The sequence below is a fragment of the Parambassis ranga genome, chromosome 20 (genome assembly GCF_900634625.1).
Source record: "Parambassis ranga chromosome 20, fParRan2.1, whole genome shotgun sequence".
NCBI classification, from domain to species: Eukaryota; Metazoa; Chordata; class Actinopteri; family Ambassidae; genus Parambassis; species Parambassis ranga.
In genome coordinates, this window is record NC_041040.1 from 9,653,275 (window position 1) to 9,673,446 (window position 20,172).

Genomic DNA, 20,172 nt, shown 5'->3' on the forward strand with positions numbered 1-20,172 from the left:
TGGCTCTTTTCACCAGCATTTCTTTGTTTGCCTCATTCTATTCTTATATTCATGGTGTTCAAACAAGGAAAACCAGAAATAGAGATATTAGAGGACTTTACCGAGCAGAATAAGATTCTCGAAGTCATCAGACATTTGTTCAAAACAGAAAGCAAACGAACAGCAGTCTCTTAAATATCTCCTCGTGAATGAATCCTCCAACAATCGAATGCCTCAGCAAGATAAAGTAAAAAGCAAACCTGAGGAATGCTTGGCTATAGCCCACATTGTGCACACTTGAGCACCACACAAAGAGCCCAAGGGCAACCAGAAGGAGGGACAATGTCTGCCTTCGCATTACCATGACAACCAATTAATGAGGAAAAAGACGGCCTGTCAAGAAAACCACTTCAGATTTAGTTTGTAAATAGACGCATAGACGCGTCCTTCACTAACCATTGACATCTATAATCTATAATGTACTGTACGTGTTAAATACAACACACCACATGGCCTGCCTGTCTTATATAGTCGCCTTGTGTGTGGTGGGCACCACGGCTGCTCCTTTTAAACTCTTTGACTTTAAATACATGGCCTTTTTAAGCATCATCATGATAAATAGTGTAACATTTATCGTGTGTAACAGTCAGGGGAGACATTTATGCGTTGGATGTGATTTTGAAACATTTGTTTGGGGTAAACATTTCAATATGGGGGTGATAAATGTGCCACAGAGCCCAGCCAACCAGTTGCATCTGTGAATCTGGCATCAGGGCAATCAGAGGTTCATGATTTGGCTTCAGTGTTGCCTCCTCTAATCTTGTTTTCTCTGCAACGCTCAGCCTCTGTCAACCCCCTAATTTTTTCCCTTTGTTTTGGTTCTCACACCATGGATCCCCTTTGAACTCCTTTTTTTCTTTATCCACTCACTTTTTGTTTGAGCTGTGTTCCTATATCCTGGCCTATATCCTTCTATAACTTCTCCCTTGGTTGAAACTCTCATGGCCTCATTCAGGGCATACAAATACAAATCCACAAACATGAAACTTTTCGTGTCATCCTTGTGTTTGTAGTGTTGTTGTAATGTTTGTACTGCGGGGGCTGGTGTTGTTTATGCAGCCCAGACAGCTCAGGAAATTCCCATTCCCATCGTTATTCTAACTTCAATCAACCAACAATTTCTTAGTAACTAGTCACTGATTACACATTCTAATGTTGGCAGCTATGTGGCCCTGACTCTCCTATCTTCTGCAAACACATATTTGTTTCTGCGGCCTCTGCAGGCATCCTCCAGTGCAGTTGTGATTTAACCCTGCTCAGAAATTGGCTGCGCTTTCCATTGAGAATTGAACAGTATTCCAACTTCAAACACAGTAATCACAAAGACACCATCGGGAGAGTGTGTGTGTGTGTGTGTGTGTGTGTGTGTGTGTGTGTGTGTGTGCGTGTGTGTGTGTGTGTGTGTGTGTGTGTGTGTGTGTGTGTGTGTGGTGGTGTGGTGTGTGTGTGGTGTGTGGTGTGGTGTGGTGTGTGTGTGGTGTGTGTGTGTGTGGACATGTGTACCCTTGCACTGCCTCTGTCTTTTCTGCTCAGCTGTCCACTCCACTGCTCCTCATCTTCCTTGAGTGATAGGAGCAAGACAGAGACATGGCGAGGCAGGAGGAGACAGCCGAGAAGTCACTTCATCAACCACCGTCTGATAATTCATCAGCAGCTGTTTAGCGTGCGGCTCCTTTGTCTTCATTAGCTGCCGCTGATTTCTCCTCATTCAGATGTCATGGAAAAAAGTTATCAAACATCACTTTTGTCCACTTTGTCTCCTTCTCAGTCCCTCATTTAAAAGAAATAAACTCTTTTTTAATGATCAAATAAAAATATGAAATCATGCACACATGTTATGCTAAAATGACAGAATGTGAATACAAATTCATAGTTTTGTGAATTGAAACAAGAGAGCTGTTTATAATAGTTCAGCTTTGTTTTTTTTTGTTTTTTTCACAGATAACTACTGGAACGCTGCATCCTTCACCACTCCGTCATCCTACCTTCACTTCGCCACATTTCAGGGGGAGACCAGTGCTGACATTTCCTTCTATTTCAAGACAAGCGCACCCTACGGCGTCTTCCTGGAAAACCTGGGAAACACTGACTTCATTCGCTTGGAGCTCAAATGTAAGAGCGTGTGTGTGAGAGTTGTTCCTCTATGCTTGTCTCTCTTCTTCTCTGAGTCTTTATCTAGCCTAGCGTGAGGTTTCATCCGGCTGTCCATCTAAGTGTGTCGGCTGCAACCTGTGACACACACCCACACACACATCAGGAACAGTCATTTACCTTCCTGATTATAGCATATGCTTTGTGTGATTGCAAGAGAGAGCAATCATTTATTTAAGGTAATTGGTGTGTGCAATAATTATGTCCATTATGAACCTCTGTTTAACTAAATCACCCATTTTCAAGGATGACATAACACAAGCTCTTTCTCACACACACACACACATGCACACTCATTCTCTCTCTCTCTCTCTCTCTCTCTCTCTCTCTCTCTCTCTTATACCAACATTCTTGTAAGTGGAAGCATTTAAATTTTACAGAGCACCTCACAAATCCTTCCACCACATGTGCAAACATACACCAACACACTGACGGAGCCTGTGAAATGGATCATTTATATGTTTATGATTTCACTCGTGTGTGTGTGCGTATAAACATATTATATGCATTAGCAGAATTAGAAAAAAATGACTCACTACTTTTTAATGTTTAGTAACACAAACAGTGACTTGATGCTAGTTTTAACTTCTCGGCCAATGGAGGAAGAGTACAGAAAAACGTTTCAATACAAAGTAATATCTGATTTTCTCAGGACTCCTCATCAGCACCTGAGCTTCCATTATGTATTATTACCCTATACCCTATAGTGCCATAAAACATGGCCGGAGGTGGCGAGATAGGAGAGGAGAAACAACCATTTTAAATACCAAAAAATGGGACAGCTTTTCACCACTCTTATGAGATGTATGATTGACATGTCATGCAGCAGATTTCTGTGATCATGTTCCAGTATTTCAAATTAAATTCCCTGTAGCCACAGTGGAGCCGTTCTGATCAAGAGTTTTAAAATCTCGGGCTTCAATTTAATTACAGAGCTGCATTGTGAAGGGGGTTTCTGGCACAGCATGGCTGTCGATTGATGACTAATTACATTTCATTGGGATTCAAAAAGGATGTGAACATTTGGTGGCAAACCGCTTGCTGACCATTTCCTGTTGGCGAGCCCGGCCGGCCATTTTGCGACAAAAATGCCAAGAAGTGAATAGGCACAAAGTCAATGGAAGAATTTGGTGCCAAAGTGCTGTCAGCCCCCACTACATTGAATGAGATTATGTCTGCTGGTTTGTGGGCTAAAACCTCCTTCTACATCCATAAAGGCACACATATTTATGTACACATTTATTCTAAATGACACAACTGTACTGTACATGCAAGCACTGTGGGAGATGTGCTAGAGGGGTTGTGTTTTTTGTCTCACACACAAAGATACTGTCACAGTTGTTGTGTGTGTGTGTGTGTGTCTCTGGAGGCTTTCAGTATGCCCCCACATCGATTTCCTCTCTCCTCTCCCTTGCTATCATCTTGCATTTTGCCCTAGAGCACACGTTTAGACACACAGTCGTAAAATGACTTGCATGCGCACTCGCACACATAAACACACACATAATCTCTGCCCTCTCACTGGTGCAAAAAAACTCTATCTGCTGCAATCCAGTCAGGGCATGAAATGACTAGCATTAAGCTAGAATAGCACGGCTGTGCCACAGCAGCATCTCAGAGCACATAGACACACACTAATGCACACTCTCAAATCTTGTACAAAACACACATCACTGTGACCTCAGTGGACTGAAAGTCATCAGGGGACACTGTTCCTCTTTGAATCATAATTTTAGGAAGGAAGCATACACACATTTGAGAGGCAGGAGTGAAGGCTCATTCAGAAGTCTGTGAAGTTGACAGGACTGAGGATGAGTAGAAAGATCCCCGAATACACAAGTGCTTGACTTCTTGGATGCTTTGTGGCTCAAGGGAAAGTGCTTGCCATATGCCATGTTGTTAGTCCTAAAGAGGCTGCATTTTCAGTGATAGGCTAGCCCAAAGGTTCTAAATGCTTTCTGTCGCGTATCCAGCTGAGAAATGTACTTTCCCAGCACAGACCTCAGCTTATAAAACTATTATTGGAGAGGAGACACACAACGTTTACATCTAAAGTTGAGTGCAGCTTTGTCAGATGTCTCCCTGACCTGTTAAAGCAATATTGAGTTGACTTCTAAGCAGAAAAGCAAACAGCCACAACTACACTCTTCTTCAGAATACAGTCTAACAGTCTGATCTTTATCTCACTGTATCTCTTCTATGCACACAGTCAGGAATCTTTGCATTAGGCCTTGTACTCTTCTCACCGATAAGCTTTCAGTGGCACAAAGAAATGCTCAGCTTTTAAGAACTCCTTCTGAATCATCCTCAGCTTCAACAGTAGGTCTGTTTTCTCACTCTGAGTTTGGCTGGCTCTTAAATAGTTCCGCTCCTTAAGGGGAACAGTCTGTTCCAGCCGTCCCACAAGTGTAAATCGCGGACTGAAAAGGCTAACAAAGCGAATGAGATAAACAACAACGAATTAGCATGTATAACAGAAAAGACATCGAAGAGGTAATTCACTGCCAGCCCCTGTGAAAATAGATGAAATTCACATTAGACAAACATGCCAGCGCACATATGCACACCCACATGAGCAGCGAGAGACATCCAGGGTCTCTTTCACTATTTATCATCATTTGCTTGTGCTGTGCTGACGCATAATTTAGAACTTGGCCCCTCTGTATTAAAAGATTAATAGAAAATCTAATGCCAAAAAAATAAAAAAAGGATATGCAGGGTGTTCTCCAGGCCAACATGCAAGTATGTGCACAAACACAAAATTACACACACAAACATTTACACTTGTGACATCCATCAACTCTATGCAAATGGAGGAGGCAAGCTCTGTGCTCTGAGGGCACGTTAGTTTTTATTCCTCCCTGTGTAGACAGAAAGTTGTAGGGCATACATCTTGCTTTGCAGTGCCACTAAAATAACACACACATAATCACACACACTCTCATATGGTACCACTATAACAGCAGTGCTGTATAGCTTTGTTTGCTTTGTTGAGTATTGTGATGTATGTTCGGCTTCCTTTCAGCCTTTAAAATAAGTAATGCTGCTCCTCTCTGCCTTGCAGACCTGCTCTGTGCATAAAGACATCATTAATTCTCTGTACTAAAGGCTGTCAGAGGGCTTACACTGTGTCTCTGTTGTGTAATGCGTGTGCTTAATGTTTTTTTGTTTTTTTAATTTATCTGATAGACTCAGTACACTTAGACAAGCGTTTGCTTGGATGATTTCTGCATCTGCACTCAGGTAACAGAGGTAACTAGTTCAGAGGGAGGGAGAGAGAGAGAGAGAGAAAAGTTTACTTCAGAGTATGAAAGATGAAAACAATATGAAAAGAAGGAAAAAGGTGTATTGATTATGCACAACAAAAGAAGAAAGTTAATTTCCCCATTGACTACTACAGAAAATTATCCTCTCTAATACAGAGCCTAATGAACCACTAACATATAGAGCTATGAATCATCACTATGGCTGCAGCACACTGGTGCCAATACCCACCATATGGCACCACCTAGAATGTATAGCTCATATACTGCAGTCTCGCAGTAACTCCACACATTAAGAAAAAGGACAAATAGGGTTTTAATTTGTCTGTCGTACACAAGCGGCAGAAATGATGGGCCCGTTGTTCTATCATTTTTTTGTTTCATTCACTCTACAGCAAATTTTGCTGTGGCAAGCAGGCAGTGAAACAATGACAGCTCACAGTGTCTCTGAGAGAGCATTAACGCCGCACACACGGTGCAAGGATTCATCGCTGCCTCCCTCACAAAGGTTGAAAGGCGTCGGACAGTAGCTTCCCCGTTCAAACATGTGGAGCAGACAGGCGGTCATACAAACACACACACACAGTAATCCAGAAACAAATGCTTTCAAAGGGTGTAACAGTGCCCCCCTTTGGCTAGCTAAAAACATTAGGCTATAAAATGACAGCGCAGCAATAAACTTTATGACAAGACTCACAGCCTCAAACCTCCACAGGAGATCTCAAACACACACAGACCCACTCATATGAGGATAATGAAAATTAATCTTGCAGAAAACACAGCCATCTTGAATTTTTCTGTCGTACCTCCTCTTTATGTTACACACCGACCTGTTAAAATATGTCAGTGTTAAAAATAAAACTGACTTATTTTATTTCACTGTTTGGTTTTCTTTTACCTTTAAAAACTTCAACAGCAACAAAATAAATAAATAAGTAAATAGAAACTGCAGTGAAACAACTTTGTATCCCTCAAAACCCAGAGTTCCTGGCATCTATTGACGGCCTGCGAGATTAGACCTGTCCAAAGCTGTGAGCAGCAGTGTATTGCAAAGCTGAAATCTATATAAGCCAAATGAATGGCCTTGAAATAAATGAGCCATTAGATTAGAAATTGAATCCACAGCTACCTCCAGAGTGGACTATGACACCACAAGGAGTTGTTTTTTTTTTTTTTTAGGAATTTGTGACCATGACTGTTATGACTCTGTCTCTCTTTCTGCAGCTCCTAAGATGGTCTCCTTCTCCTTCGATGTTGGAAACGGACCCGTGGAGCTCACGGTGCACTCAGCCACACCCCTCAATGACGACCAGTGGCACCGTGTGATGGCCGAGCGCAACGTCAAGGAAGCGGTCCTGCAGCTGGATCAAACCTACCGGGCGACTCAGCTGGCTCCTGCACAGGGACACACACGCCTAGAGCTGTTCAGCCAGCTCTATGTGGGTAAGACCCCCCCACACACACACACACACACTTCCACATAATCCAAACAATTAACAACTCTCATGTGTAAGACTGACTTGTGTGCACACATTTGATTGCAATTTGAACATTTAATATCCGCTTTGTTGTGCAGGGGACATTCACACGCCATAATTATGAACTTGTATGCAGGAAAGCAAATGCTGAGCACACACACACACACACACACACACACCCTCTATGTAAACGTAATTGGATTTGATTGTTAATTAAAAAACTTTCTGTGCTGTCTGTATTTTCAGTAAAGCTGCCCTCAGATACGGACAAACGCTGTGAGAACGTCTGATTGTTTCATAAGTTAAAGATGTTCCAGCTTTAGTGGAAATCACAGAGCTTTCTCTCTCTCTCTTAAGAGGCTTCAGTCCAGCTTAGGCACAGCCACTGCTAATTAAGTTAATCCAACACACACCGACGTCCCACACATAATGACATGCGCACATGTGGATACACACACATCCTTGAAAACTCATCCAAGGAAGTGATCAGAGTTTTTAATACATTTAATACTATATTGGATGTCATTAGTGTTACTCTGCTTTTTTTGGATTAGGATACTATTGTTGCACAGAAGGTTAGAGTTCCCTCTCAAGCTCATCAGGAGTTCAAATGGCAGAATATCTGTCCATTTCCCCTGCCTATGCTTCCATTTCTTAGTCTCATTTTGCCTTTTGTGCTGAGCTGCCAGTGCTCTATGGACCAAACCCCAGGGCTAAAATAGTTCTAGGGATTTGCGGATAGAGGAAAAAGTGCTGAGGCGGATCACAGACTCCTCAGTGAAAAAGTTCTGGCCAAAAGGAGATTGTTGGTAATTCCAATCAGGCATCCTGATGCGATAGCCTTAACCCTCCTGATCCCCCGTTTATAATTTAATTTCATCGTCTCATCACTTTTCTCTGCTGAAACATCTTCACCTTATCATGTCTCATTTGCCTCAGTGTATCAGTGCCTTCATTTAGTGAAATGGAAACAGGGTGACTCTTGGCTATAAAACCAGGAACATAATGGCTTCACCTCATTTACATGTGTGTATCAGACAGAAGAAGGCTGTGGACTGTGTGTGTGTGTGCATGTAGCAGACATACACAGACACACCAGAGAGAGAGAGAGAGAGAGCAGGGGATGAAGGTAATGGTTGCCACAAAGGTGACTGCACTGTCTCATATCTGATGATCTAATCCCAGCTTAATCCTGATTGGAGGAATTCTCAGAGATGTTGCAGTGTAATACACAGGAAGTGGCCCAGCCACTGAAGGGAAGTGGTTTAGGTTTGGCCTCTGACATCCAGAAAAGATTGAAATCTTTTTGTGTTTGATGGAGAGATGTGGAGAGAGTTGGAGGATCCCTGCCAGCAACAAGGTTTAGTCACTTGATCTCTCCTTCTTTTAAAAGGTTCTCTGTGAGTTTCTGATTAAGTTTAAAGGAAGAGATATGCAGAAAAAGCAGGCAAGCCTAAAATGATTGAAAAGCCAAAATAAGAACACAAACTCCTTAGAAATGTCCTGTTTGAATGGCCTGTATAAAGATACAGTAGGTAAGAATAACCAGGAGCTTTATTTTGCTCACCTTGGTTTCATATTTGTCGCTCCATCTTCTCTTTTGCTCTTTTCCAATCAATATGCTTCTCATCAAGCATTTGATTGCCTCAGTGTTTACTGCATGGTGGCTCATTTGCTGTAATGGCCTTGAGAGTAAATGTTGTACCATCAGCCGGCTGTCATTTACTTCACACTGTTAACTTTTAGTTCTCCGATATATTTCATACATGAACATAACTATAAATCTTGACATATTTTCTTCATTTAATACCACCATCTGTTCTGTTGATTTCCCTCTTGATTAATGCTCACAATCATGAGTTTCTTTATGATTTTGTATTTGCATGTTTCTGCTCAGTTCTCTCATGGTTGGATTTTTTTTTGTCTTTTGTTTGTGCATGGCTATTTTTTTTCTTTTCTTTTCTTGGACCCACATGTTGCTTGTTGCTCCTCACTGCATGGGTACACCACCTGTCACAGGGAAACCAGCCTCGCTCACCTGCCAAGACAGTAGGTAACATTTAATGAGTACAATGTATATCTCCAGCCTTACTATGTGTTTACACAAACAGTGATAGCAGTAAAGGTAGGGTAGGAGATTTCATTCTGATGCACTTTTTGTTAAATTAGTGTAACTTCTCTTTACAATCCGATAGCAACCATTTAGTTCAGCAGTGTCGCATTAAAATGAAGAATATGAATCATCTGTGGAAGCTATAAAACGCTAAAAACATCAGCCAATCCTCCGGGTGGACCCTGCATGGAGTATTGGCTGGTAGGTGCATGATGGCCGAAGTCACAGACCGCAGCTTGTCTTCAGGTAATGCGCGTCCATGTGATTGAGAGGCTTCGGGGTGAGCTCCGAGAGAAAGGGGCGTGTGTTTCTTTTGAAATCTGGCTGACTCTCACTGAGTTTTCAAAATCTCCTACCCTACCTTTAGGCAGTTTATTTCAAAAGTCTTTTCTTAAAACAGCTTATTATGAACTTTTTAGGGAGATATTTGGACACCAAAATGCCTATATATGGAGAGTGTATATATATATATATATATATATATATATATATAATATCCATCAGACATACTGCATCTGGCTAGTTAAAGGGGTTTCCAAGATCACCTGTAAATGCCAGTGGCCTTAAAAAGTCAATACAGATTAAGTGCATCCTCAATAAACAGTGTGTCATTCTATTACTTTACATTAGTGAAGATGATGTGCAACCTGTTGCTGTAAAAGGGAGAAATTATCAAAGTACAGTGTATGTAAAGTCATTCATACTGTATGTGGACTCTCTTGAATGTATAGAGTATTTACTGCATCATTAGTACATCTTTACTCTGCACCCACACGCTGTGAAGGTCACATATGGCTTCTTTTTTAATTAACACTGTGGCTATTACACATTGAGCGTAGATCTGTGTGCCTGTGTGTATTGTATATACATCCTAATGAATATAAAATGTTTCCTCATTAGTACATCATTACAGGGTATCATCCCCCTGAGGCACACACATTACAGCCATAAATATGTGTGTGTTACACTTTTATTACTGCTAATGTCTTTAATGTTCATATTTTTCTTGAGCCTGACCAATATGGATTTTTCAGAACAAGTCTGATATTTATTAACTGACTAAAAATTAGATTTTAACAGTACTGAAGTACTGACAAGTCCATAAATACAAAACAGGATACAGACTAGTGTGTGTCATGTTTTTCCTTTGCATATCTGCCAAGATGTTTGACAAAAGAGAACACATGCAAATTGTTTGGCTCGTTGAATAACAAACGTTTAACATATTGAGCCAACAATTTCCTTTTTTCATGTGACTTTTATCTGTAGCACCCCTGTCATCAATTCTATTGCACAGCATTCATGAGTAATACAGTAGTTGTTTGCACCTGTGCATCAGTATGTGTGTGTGTGTGTGTGGACGTGTCTGCCCTGGTCTCTGCAGGCCTCAGAGCCTGCTGTCCATTTAATCAGAGACTGATTTAAACCTGAGTAAACAGGTGGCAGAAACCTCCAGCCAATCAGTGCTACAAAATAGATTAATTAAGAGGTCTACTAAGAGTCTAATTCTTCGTGGGACTGAAAAGTGAAGAAAGCATGTGAAAACCCTGCTGCATCCTAATATTTGATTAATGTATTAGCTGGAGAGAGTCCAAGTACATGCATTAGTAATCTTATTATATCAGTGCTGTGCTTATGTGGCTGAGATGGAGCCGTTGAGGGAGCAGACTATGTGTGTTCTTCAATGGACACTTTTCTGTAATCCAAAAGATGCAACTGAGAGGTTTTAATAACTTGAACGCCCCTCGGCTCTTGTTAATGATGGTACACCTGAGTGTACGTGCACACCTGTGTGTTTATCCATGGTGTGTATCCATCCTCTGTGGGTGTGCTCGTGTACGTTTGAATCTATACCTGTGGGTGCATGTTTATGAGTGTGTTTATTGCTATAGACATTTAGGTGCACATTAATCTATTTAACGCCTCTACTTTGTCCAAGTTAATGGGTAGTTAGACTGTAATGGTGCGAGGCCAGAATGGCGATGAAAGTACTTTAGCGGAATGTCTATCGACACCCCAAGGCTAGGCATTAATGCTTATATTGACTCATTCAGATCAGGTATGCAGTGTGTGTGTGTGTGTGTGTGTGTGTGTGTGTAGGATGTAGTGTACGTGTGTTCACGCATCCTTTTGCATGTGTATGCTTGTGAGGTGTTCATTAAGAGACAGTGATCATTAGGATGTTTTAATTAGTGAAGAAATCAAACGAGTTGAAGGTTGTTTCAAGAGCGGTGTCACAGTTAGAACAATTAACGTGACATCAGTGACTTCCTCCAGGCGTTGGGATATTAATGTTTTCCAAAGCAGATTAAAACAGAGCTTCTTGCATTTAGAATGCCTTCTGTGGCCCTGACTTCCATTTGTCCTCCTCCCTTTCACATCAAATTTTCTTTTTTTTCTTTCGAATGTTTCACACTCTTCTTTCCTTTCCGTGCTCCTCAGGTGCTGCTGGAGGACAGAGAGGGTTCCTGGGTTGTATCAGAGCCTTACGGATGAATGGCATCACCCTGGACCTGGAAGAGAGGGCCAAAGTCACACCTGGTGTCAAGCCTGGTTGTCAGGGCCACTGTACCAGTTTTGGAATGTACTGTCGGAACGGAGGAAAGTGTGTGGAGAGGTACAACGGCTACTTGTGTGACTGCACCGCCACTGCCTATGACGGCCCGTTCTGCACCAGCGGTAAGAGGCATATTCAGTCTTAATTTGGTAAATTATCTGATTGGTTAAAGTCACGTGATAGACAGACACTTTATCCAATAACCTGCAGAGAATCTTTTGAAACTGTTTTCGAGGACAGCTTACATCATGTTTTTGTCGTTTTCCTAAAAGCTCCTTTTCTCAAACCCAAAAAATACGACAGACTGAGCCATAATCTCAGCTTTTCCGACGACTTTTACTGGCATATTGTGAAACCATGTTATTATTTGCGGTCCCTCTTTAGTTCACAAAGCCAGAGCCAAATAGCACCAGCATTACTGCTGAAGTAGTTGTGTTTCAATGAGCTTCATTGCCTGACAACCCACTGTGATTTTTTTCTTGCTGCTCTTTGTGATTGTCCTCACTTCCCATTCAGTTTGGAGCTGTTGGTGTTGAAAGTGTTTGGGCTTATGATAAAAGGCATCGATTGAGAGTGATATTGTGCTTACCCACCAATTCTCCCTGATTTTAGAGAGCATTCGCTGAATGCTGATGCTGTGCAAATGCTGAGAGATCAAAAAAAATACAAGTGAGCCGAGAGGCTCTAGGTTTCTGGAGATCATAGACAAGAACTGAGCTCTGCCTCTGCACTGTTGCATATTGCTAAAACATCATGTTTGTTTCATAGGGATTCATTAGATACACTATTAAAGTTTTACTTCCCAAAACAAGTTTTCATAAAATACTCTGGGGAGAGGAGCAGCGGTGCTGTCAGAGGCTTTCTGCTTGCTCCCAGTCAGAGAGTTGATCCCCGACACGTGAATTAATTTGTTTCCTAAAGTCGAATGGTGTTTTTCCCCTGTGCTCTTGGCAGGGGGGTGACAAGATGACAGAAAGGCTGAGTGTGTGTGTGTGTGTGTGCGCCCTTGTGTGTGTGTGTGTGTGTCTGTGTGTGTTTGTGTGTGTGCCCTTGTGTGTGGAAGAGGGTGACAGTGTGTGGTGATATGCTGGTGTAAGACATGAAAAGACCTCCTCTGAATTCTGTCATAACCAATCAGGCATTTCAGGATTTAGAGAATAAAGATTACTGTCTGTGTGAATGTGTCTGTCTGTCTTTGTCAGAGAAAAAGACAGTCAAAGAAAGGGAGAGAGCACACCCTTGTGTCTGTTTGTTTTCGTGCATGATGTGTGACTTCCCTTCATCATCTCTGTCTGTCTTTTTTCCTCTTTTCCGTTATTTTTCTTTCTCCTTTTCCTTCGCTTTGCTCTTTGCTTCCTGAACGGCTTCCACTGCTTTATTATTGTTTACTCTTTGCTTCTTTAAATTATCATTTCACTTATTCCTCCTTCATTTCTTTGACCCTCCCCCCTCTCTCCTTCCGTTTTCTCCAGCCTTTTCCAAATCTCCCTCTCTCTCTCTTTAATCTACAACTCTCTCCCCATCCTCCCAGCGAGTGAAAAATGCATGAAGTCAGCCATAATTGCATAGTGCATTTCCATTGTATCCATATTTACACGCTTCTCAGGGGACCCTGCAGTATTATTATTATACATTCTCATTCTTTTGCTTTTCTGCCCTTGAGGGTCACATGGAGCCAGTGTGCACACTTACATAAACGCACACACGCACAAACTCACAACAAATCACACATAGGTAATACCTGTACAGGTTTGCACGCTCGAACAAACTCAGTTTACAAAGTTTTTTCCCCACATATACACATATTGCACACACACACACACACATGAAGAAGGGCTTTTTCAGGAGCATTTTCTGCTCCACACTGTTGTCAGCAGCAGCTTGTCGGAGTCTCTTACTTTCCCAGACAGACAGAGAAGACTGAAATGTGCCTGTTGTTTTGAACACGTATGTTCACACTAACAAATTAACTTTAAACATTTGCAGGTTATATAAAGCAATCTCAATGTTTACATATTTATTTGTGCAAATTAATTAACCTAACAAGGTTAGGTTGCAGGTGCATGTTGGAGAAGGCAGCAATATAGGTAAATAATGTCTGACTTTAACATGCAGCAGTGACTCTTCTCTCTGAAGTGTTATATCCTGTTCTGCAAACTGATTTAATCAATTCAGTTTCATATATTACTCTGTCTGATTATTCTCTGACCAACTGACACTTTGAACCAAAGCTTGTGCTTCATCAATGAGAAGAATCAGAAACTGGTTTCAACCAGTGTAGCTGCGTCAGAAAAAAAAAATAATTCTGAGAAGCTATTTGAAAGCTCTCTGCCTGCTTAACACAAAACAAATGATAGAGTGGGACTGTGAGGTTTTAAACTAAATCAGTACACAGCAGAATAGAGGATAAACTGTGGTGCACCTGAAGGGAGGCGAGCTTTTGCCTGTACAATAATTCAAGTCAGAGAACTTGCCTGTTTTTGTTGTAATAAGCCTTCTATTAAATTTAAGTAATGTAGCCCAGAGGATTTATTGTACTGTGTCTGGTGGAAAACGATGTGTGAAGTGAAGCTTTAAAGAAAAAGATGCATAAATGTGTTCGCTTAGATTTCTGTACGCAAAACAGGTGTGGCTATACATTTCATTACTGGCACAGCAAACAAGTAAAGACACACACACTCACACACACACACACATACACAATCCTATTCTCTTTGCTTTCTCCTTAATTTCACACACATTATGTGTTTATCCACGGACACACAGACAGTGCGTATGTACACATAAACACAAATAAGGAGCATAGCAGAATCAGGCTATAGAAAAATATTGTTGCTTCTTCTTCTTCACATTTGATTATCAGAATCAATAAACCTCATGAAATGGTTGAAATATGCCATTAGCTCTGTTAATGTACTGGTAAATAGTGCATTGTTTGGTTTCAGATGCCAGAGCACAGCAATTTAACACCCACTTTACTGCACCTTCTGAACACAGTCATATTTATGTGTGTGCTTAGTCCCCTCCGGCCATGTAATATGTCTACCCTGTTGTGTCTTTGCATGTATGAGTTTGTGAGTGGCTGCCTGTGGCTTGTTTTTGTTGGAAGCTTTTTCTTCCCTATTTCTTTGCTCACCTTTTTAGGCGGCTATGCAGATTCGGAAGCGTGTGTTGTTTTTGTTTCATATATGTTTCATGTGTTTTTTTAATTTCTTCTCATGTCATCCAGACGTCGGGGGTTTCTTTGAAGCAGGAACGCTGGTCAAATACAACTTCATGCCTGAAGCCGTGGCAGGAGCCAGCAAGGACGCAAAGATCCTGACACACCAGCTGACACCACAAGAAGTGAATCTAACCAGGGAGGAGGTGGTGTTTAGTTTCAGCACATCTAACGCTCCAGCTATTCTGATGTACGTGAGCTCCAAGACGCAGGACAATCTGGCTGTGGTGTTGAGGCAGAATGGTAAGATCCTTATGCACTTATTGCACACACACATGCAGTTTTCAGCTGCTCAGTTAGTCAAATCTGCATTACATTTAAAGACTGTCCTTGCGGCACACTTTGAAAAGTTCTATAATCTTCAAAAACCTTACTCAGTCAGCGACCTCCCACTGAGCAGCTGACAGACAGCAAAGTGCTTTGATAAAATGGAACCACTAAAAAAATTGACAGTGCCATCTAGCATTTTAGCAACTAAAAGAAAAAACACACAAGAAACTCCCTCAGCTCAGAAATCCCTACTGACACCAAGGATTCAGATCATTTCCAGCCACTGTCCTGTTTATCTTCAGGTTCACTGCAAGTTCGGTATAACCTGGGCGGACTGAAGGAGCCATTCACTATAGATGTGGACCAGCGTAACCTGGCCAACGGACAGCCACACAGCATTAATATGTCACGCCTCGACAGAAGCATCACAATCCAGGTATACACACCCAACAAGCTGTCGGCAACACATTCTGGTGCACTCAAACAAGTGGACAAGCCCGACCAGTGTTAGCTCCATGTTTTGCAGTAAGACAGAGGGGGGTGCGGTGTCCTGTTCTGTTTTGTGCTGTGAGGAAACTGCTTGTCCTTTGCCACTGTTAATCTACTTCCAGTAGACGGCCTAAGTATAGCAACAGAGAACGCATCGATCTGTGTGTGTTTGCATGAGCGCAGTGCAAGCTGTTGTGTGCTGCTTGTATGCAGATATTTAGTGGTATGTGTGTGTGTGTGTTTGTGTAAGACAGTTCACTGAGAGACTCTGTGTTTGTGCATTCAAATTTGTGTGTGTATCTGTGTGTCACTGTGCAACTGAACGGCTTAGTGCCGATCAATACAGCCAAGCCTTAGTCAGTAGCTGTCAAGGATGCAGGGAGAATTCAGCTAAACGATTACAGACTTTGCCCGGGCCTGAGATGTTTTAAATGTGGCCACAGGCTGCAGTGTAAGGAGGACTCTGGATGGATGGCAGCCACTTGTAAGAGCTAGTGATTGATTGCATCCAAGTTCTGGAATAAATTTGCATTGACAATGGCGGTTTATGCCAAGAAATGGACTGTCTCCTCAAATGAAAAGCAAAAATGAAACATGTAAAACTTTGATTGTTGAATTGAACAGTTGCCTTGGGTTTTTACACAAGGTTTATTTTATTGCTGCGCACTCTTGCTTTTTAAGCTTCATAACATTTATAGAATTGAAATCTTTATGGTTCCACATTTCCATTGATGTGCATGTTTATATTTCTTTGTGCATCTCCTTCACATTCTCAGACCACCTACACTCTAGTGGCCAAATGAAGGCATAAAAGTGTGCAGTATCTTTATATACATATAAGACATATTTGCCTCTTATTGAATGAATTATTGAATGAATTTCATAAGAAATCTCAGCAAAGTATGAACATTTGAAGCCAGAGGATTTAATGGAGGAAATAGACTGGAGGATGTACAGAACATAATAGGGAGGCATATTAGAGATAATGGAACATATCACTGTATTTCCACATTCGGAATAAATTGTGTGGATATGATAAATGAAACAGAATGTGTCCGAGGAGTTCAGACAATGTTGATCAAGCCTTTCAGTGCCAACTAAATCCATCTGATTTATACTTTATGAAGTTATAAACATGGTACCACCTGACCATGTGACTCTCTCAGGTGCTGTAGCCTTAGGCTACGACAACTGGAAACAGCAAAAAGTATCAAGAAAATTTCTGATGCTCCAGAAGAAAGAGAGAAGTACAGCCTAAACATTAAAGCAACAGTGAGCAGTGCTGTAACATTCACACAAGGATGGATTCCCTTATCAGTTCTCGTATCACCGAGTGGATTAGGATCGCAGTTCACGCCGCAGCCACTAGGGGCTGGCTCCACAAACAAGTCAATCTCCATAGACTTCAATGTTAAAATGGCCAACTTTACAACAGAAATAATATATATAATTGTTTTTTATAACTCACTTGTTTCGGTTATATTAGGACGTAAAATTACTCAGAGTTATGGGAGTGAGTGCTTTGACTGACAAAGCTGTGCTGTATTACAGTGCAAGCTTCCTGCGTCTGTGATTCAGCTCCATTCGCGTTCCCCCTTCTCTGTTTTTCATATTTGGAATTTTGGCTGACCATGTTGTCATGGCGACGGTTGGAGCATCCTGGAGCCTCCCACCAGGACTGAAAACAGCTCCTTTAGAAAACAATGGGTGACGTCATGGATGCTTCGTCCATAGTTTTATACTATCAATGCTTTTATCGCTCTAGCTGAGCCACACACAGTCCGGGTGTTCCATATTATTTGACCAATCAGAGGCTGTCACTGCCAGAAAGGGGAGACAAAAGATACAGCAGTGTATCTTTAAATTAATACATTTTGAACTTAATTAAATAAATGGTTTCTTTCTAACTCTGGCTTCAGTGATCAAGATCTCATCCTCACATTGTTGCTTTCATTAGGTGAAATAAAAAGTAGGATCGAATGAGTCACATCACTCTTGTAAACGTGTAATCGCCTTCGGTGCTTAGATGTAGATGGAGCAATGATGGCCATCCATCCTGGAATCTCATCGCCTGCACTAACGCGGTACAGTGAAAAATTCAGACGGCAAGAAAATGAACCTGAAACGTCCAATGGAAATCATCCTCATCTTCTGAGCAAATCACACCCTGAAGCCGCTGATCACTCCGTCGGGAGTACTTCAGCGTAGAACACATCCTTTTTTACTGGCACAGAAAGTGATTGAAGCAACCGCAGGACTCCTTGCTCTTCACCCATGCACACCTTGGAACATGCAGTACATGCACACATGGTTTCTTTTAAGGCCTTTCTAGATTGGCAATATCGATGCTCGTCATCAGTGTGTGATTGAACTATTAACTATAAAGTGTTCCCAGCTTAGCACTTCAGATGGGTAGTCTAAATAACACCGCTTTGAATTTTTATGTCCCTTAATGATGAGCTCAACACTTAAACATTATAGTGTGTTAAGAATTAACAGGAATACTAGTGGGCATGAATTTGGATTTGAGAAAAGAAAGCTGTCAGCCCACGAGGGAGGGATGGAGAGAGTAAATAGATTAAATTTAAAGATAAGGCATGAAAAATAAGCCAGGAGGTGTGCTAACGAAGATAACTTTGATGAGGAGAACTTTTTCATGTTGCCTGATCGCCTCGGGGCTTCACACTGCCGCACCATAAAATCAGCATTATTCAGCCTAATTTGTCCGTTCCCTCCGCACCTCGCAGTGTCATGTTTCTTACATACACATAAATTGAGCTTTATTTATTTTCAGCTACACCATATTTTTATGTCAATGAGATGCAAGGGAAGACAATAACACTTAGCAGGACAGAGGCTCCTATCATATAGGACAAGACAAATTGTGTTATGAAACTTACTTATTTTACTGAATCATAATTATCTTGATAATTCCTTATTCTTAAATGCGATTTAACTTTATGCATTCAGGCCTAAAAGTGTTATTTTTGTTGCTTACATGCCCGTTGCAGGCCTTATTGCAGCTGTTTCCATCTGAGCTAACATAATGAGTGAGAGGCCGACATATGAGTCAGACACAATAGAAGTCAGTAATGCTGGTCGGCCCGCCAGTGGATCAAATTCAATTTCCAGAGTAAGAGAAGCAGTGGACTGTTTACCTCAGGCTGCTGAGGTCTCACATCTCTGCTATCACGACTGCAAATCTTAAAGGCATTTAGACGAGCCACTGTTTAGTTTAAAGACACGGCAGAGAACAAGCGAGGGTGTGTGGTAATTTGAATCTGAGACAAAGGGGAGCCAGAGAGAAGCGACACAATAGAGAATCAGAGAGAGGTTGAAAGAAAAAGATCTATAAGGTCTATAGATAAAGAAAGTACAGCCAGAAAATATGATAACGGAGTCCACTTTGATGCATTTAGATTGTGGAACCTTTCATATTCCTGAGGCCGACATCAAGAAGAGGATTTGCATGTGAACACAAATACCTGTCTGAAATGTACACACAGAGGGCAGCGAAGGGAGCGATTGTTTGGTTTTAAAGCAATCTGTGAGGTCTCGCCGGGTCGGCTCAGTATCAGAGCCAGATTAAAATAAGTTCACATCTCTCCATCTCTTCACTTGCCTTGTTCTCTCACACAAGGAGGCTTTACAGATGAAAGTCAGGACTCCCTTCAGGCATCAGACATGTCCTCTCCTCCTCTCCACAGTCTGCTTCTAAGGTTGGCTCTGTAGTTCACTTTATAATGATGTTAAGCCACGTTCAAGAGAAAAATAAAATTAGCAGTTCTTTGTTCACAGTGTGTCCAGTGTTGAGTCTTAAGACGGGAATATTTCTATCCCTCAGACATCATTAAGGAAACAGAGGTGCCGTTAAGGCAAAACTCTAAATTAGTTTGAACACACAGAGGCTAAATTAGCCAGGCTTCCTGTGCACATACAGTAGTTAAAAAATAGATTTCACTTATTGTTAATTTTCTCTTTGTCTCACCCAGATTGCTTTGGTTATGGAAGCATTAAGAGGCACCAACAGCAGCACTTAAGTGACACAAGTACGGTACTTTAAATAGGAACAGTAATTGACAAAGTTTGGTAAAATGAGGTTTTCTTCCTGGTTCTTGTCCTCTGTGGACCCCTACTTTTTTTGGCCAGGTTTTTTTCTCAAAGCTCCCTCCTAGATGTGCAGACAATTTGTTTTCTCAGATACAAGTACCGTAAATAAGCTGAGTGCAATTTAATTGTGCCCCATTATCCCCCCTCCAGTCACCACGGAAAACAAAACCCACACAGTGTTCCTCTGAGACCAGGCTTTTGGAAGGAATCAAATTATAATATGATATATATGTGCGTGTGCATGTGAGAAAAAGAGGAAGAAAAAAATCTGGAGGGGTAGTGAGGATTTTCTTGTATGGGAGGACTGATTCAAACCTGTAAACAAGAGCTGCTTACACACAGACACATAAACCACAGTCCTTTAGTGACAGTCCAGCTCAGAGCTAACAAATTCCAGTAAAACACACGGTAACAAAAGTCATTGTTCAGTCTGTCGGTATGCTTTCTGCAGACAGGTGTGGGCTGAGATATGGTTCTCCTGT

The 20,172-nt window shown here is 41.5% G+C and overlaps 1 protein-coding gene across 1 annotated transcript in view; it reads left to right on the forward strand.

Moving 5' to 3' along the window:
• The window catches only part of cntnap2a (contactin associated protein 2a), a 137,987-nt gene that overhangs the window by 104,763 nt on the left and 13,052 nt on the right, over positions 1-20,172 (forward strand). The window contains exons 17-21 of the mRNA XM_028433048.1: positions 1,981-2,151; positions 6,678-6,896; positions 11,487-11,723; positions 14,831-15,064; positions 15,394-15,527. Coding sequence (XP_028288849.1) covers positions 1,981-2,151; positions 6,678-6,896; positions 11,487-11,723; positions 14,831-15,064; positions 15,394-15,527 — 995 coding nt within the window. The remainder of the gene's footprint in view (positions 1-1,980; positions 2,152-6,677; positions 6,897-11,486; positions 11,724-14,830; positions 15,065-15,393; positions 15,528-20,172) is intronic.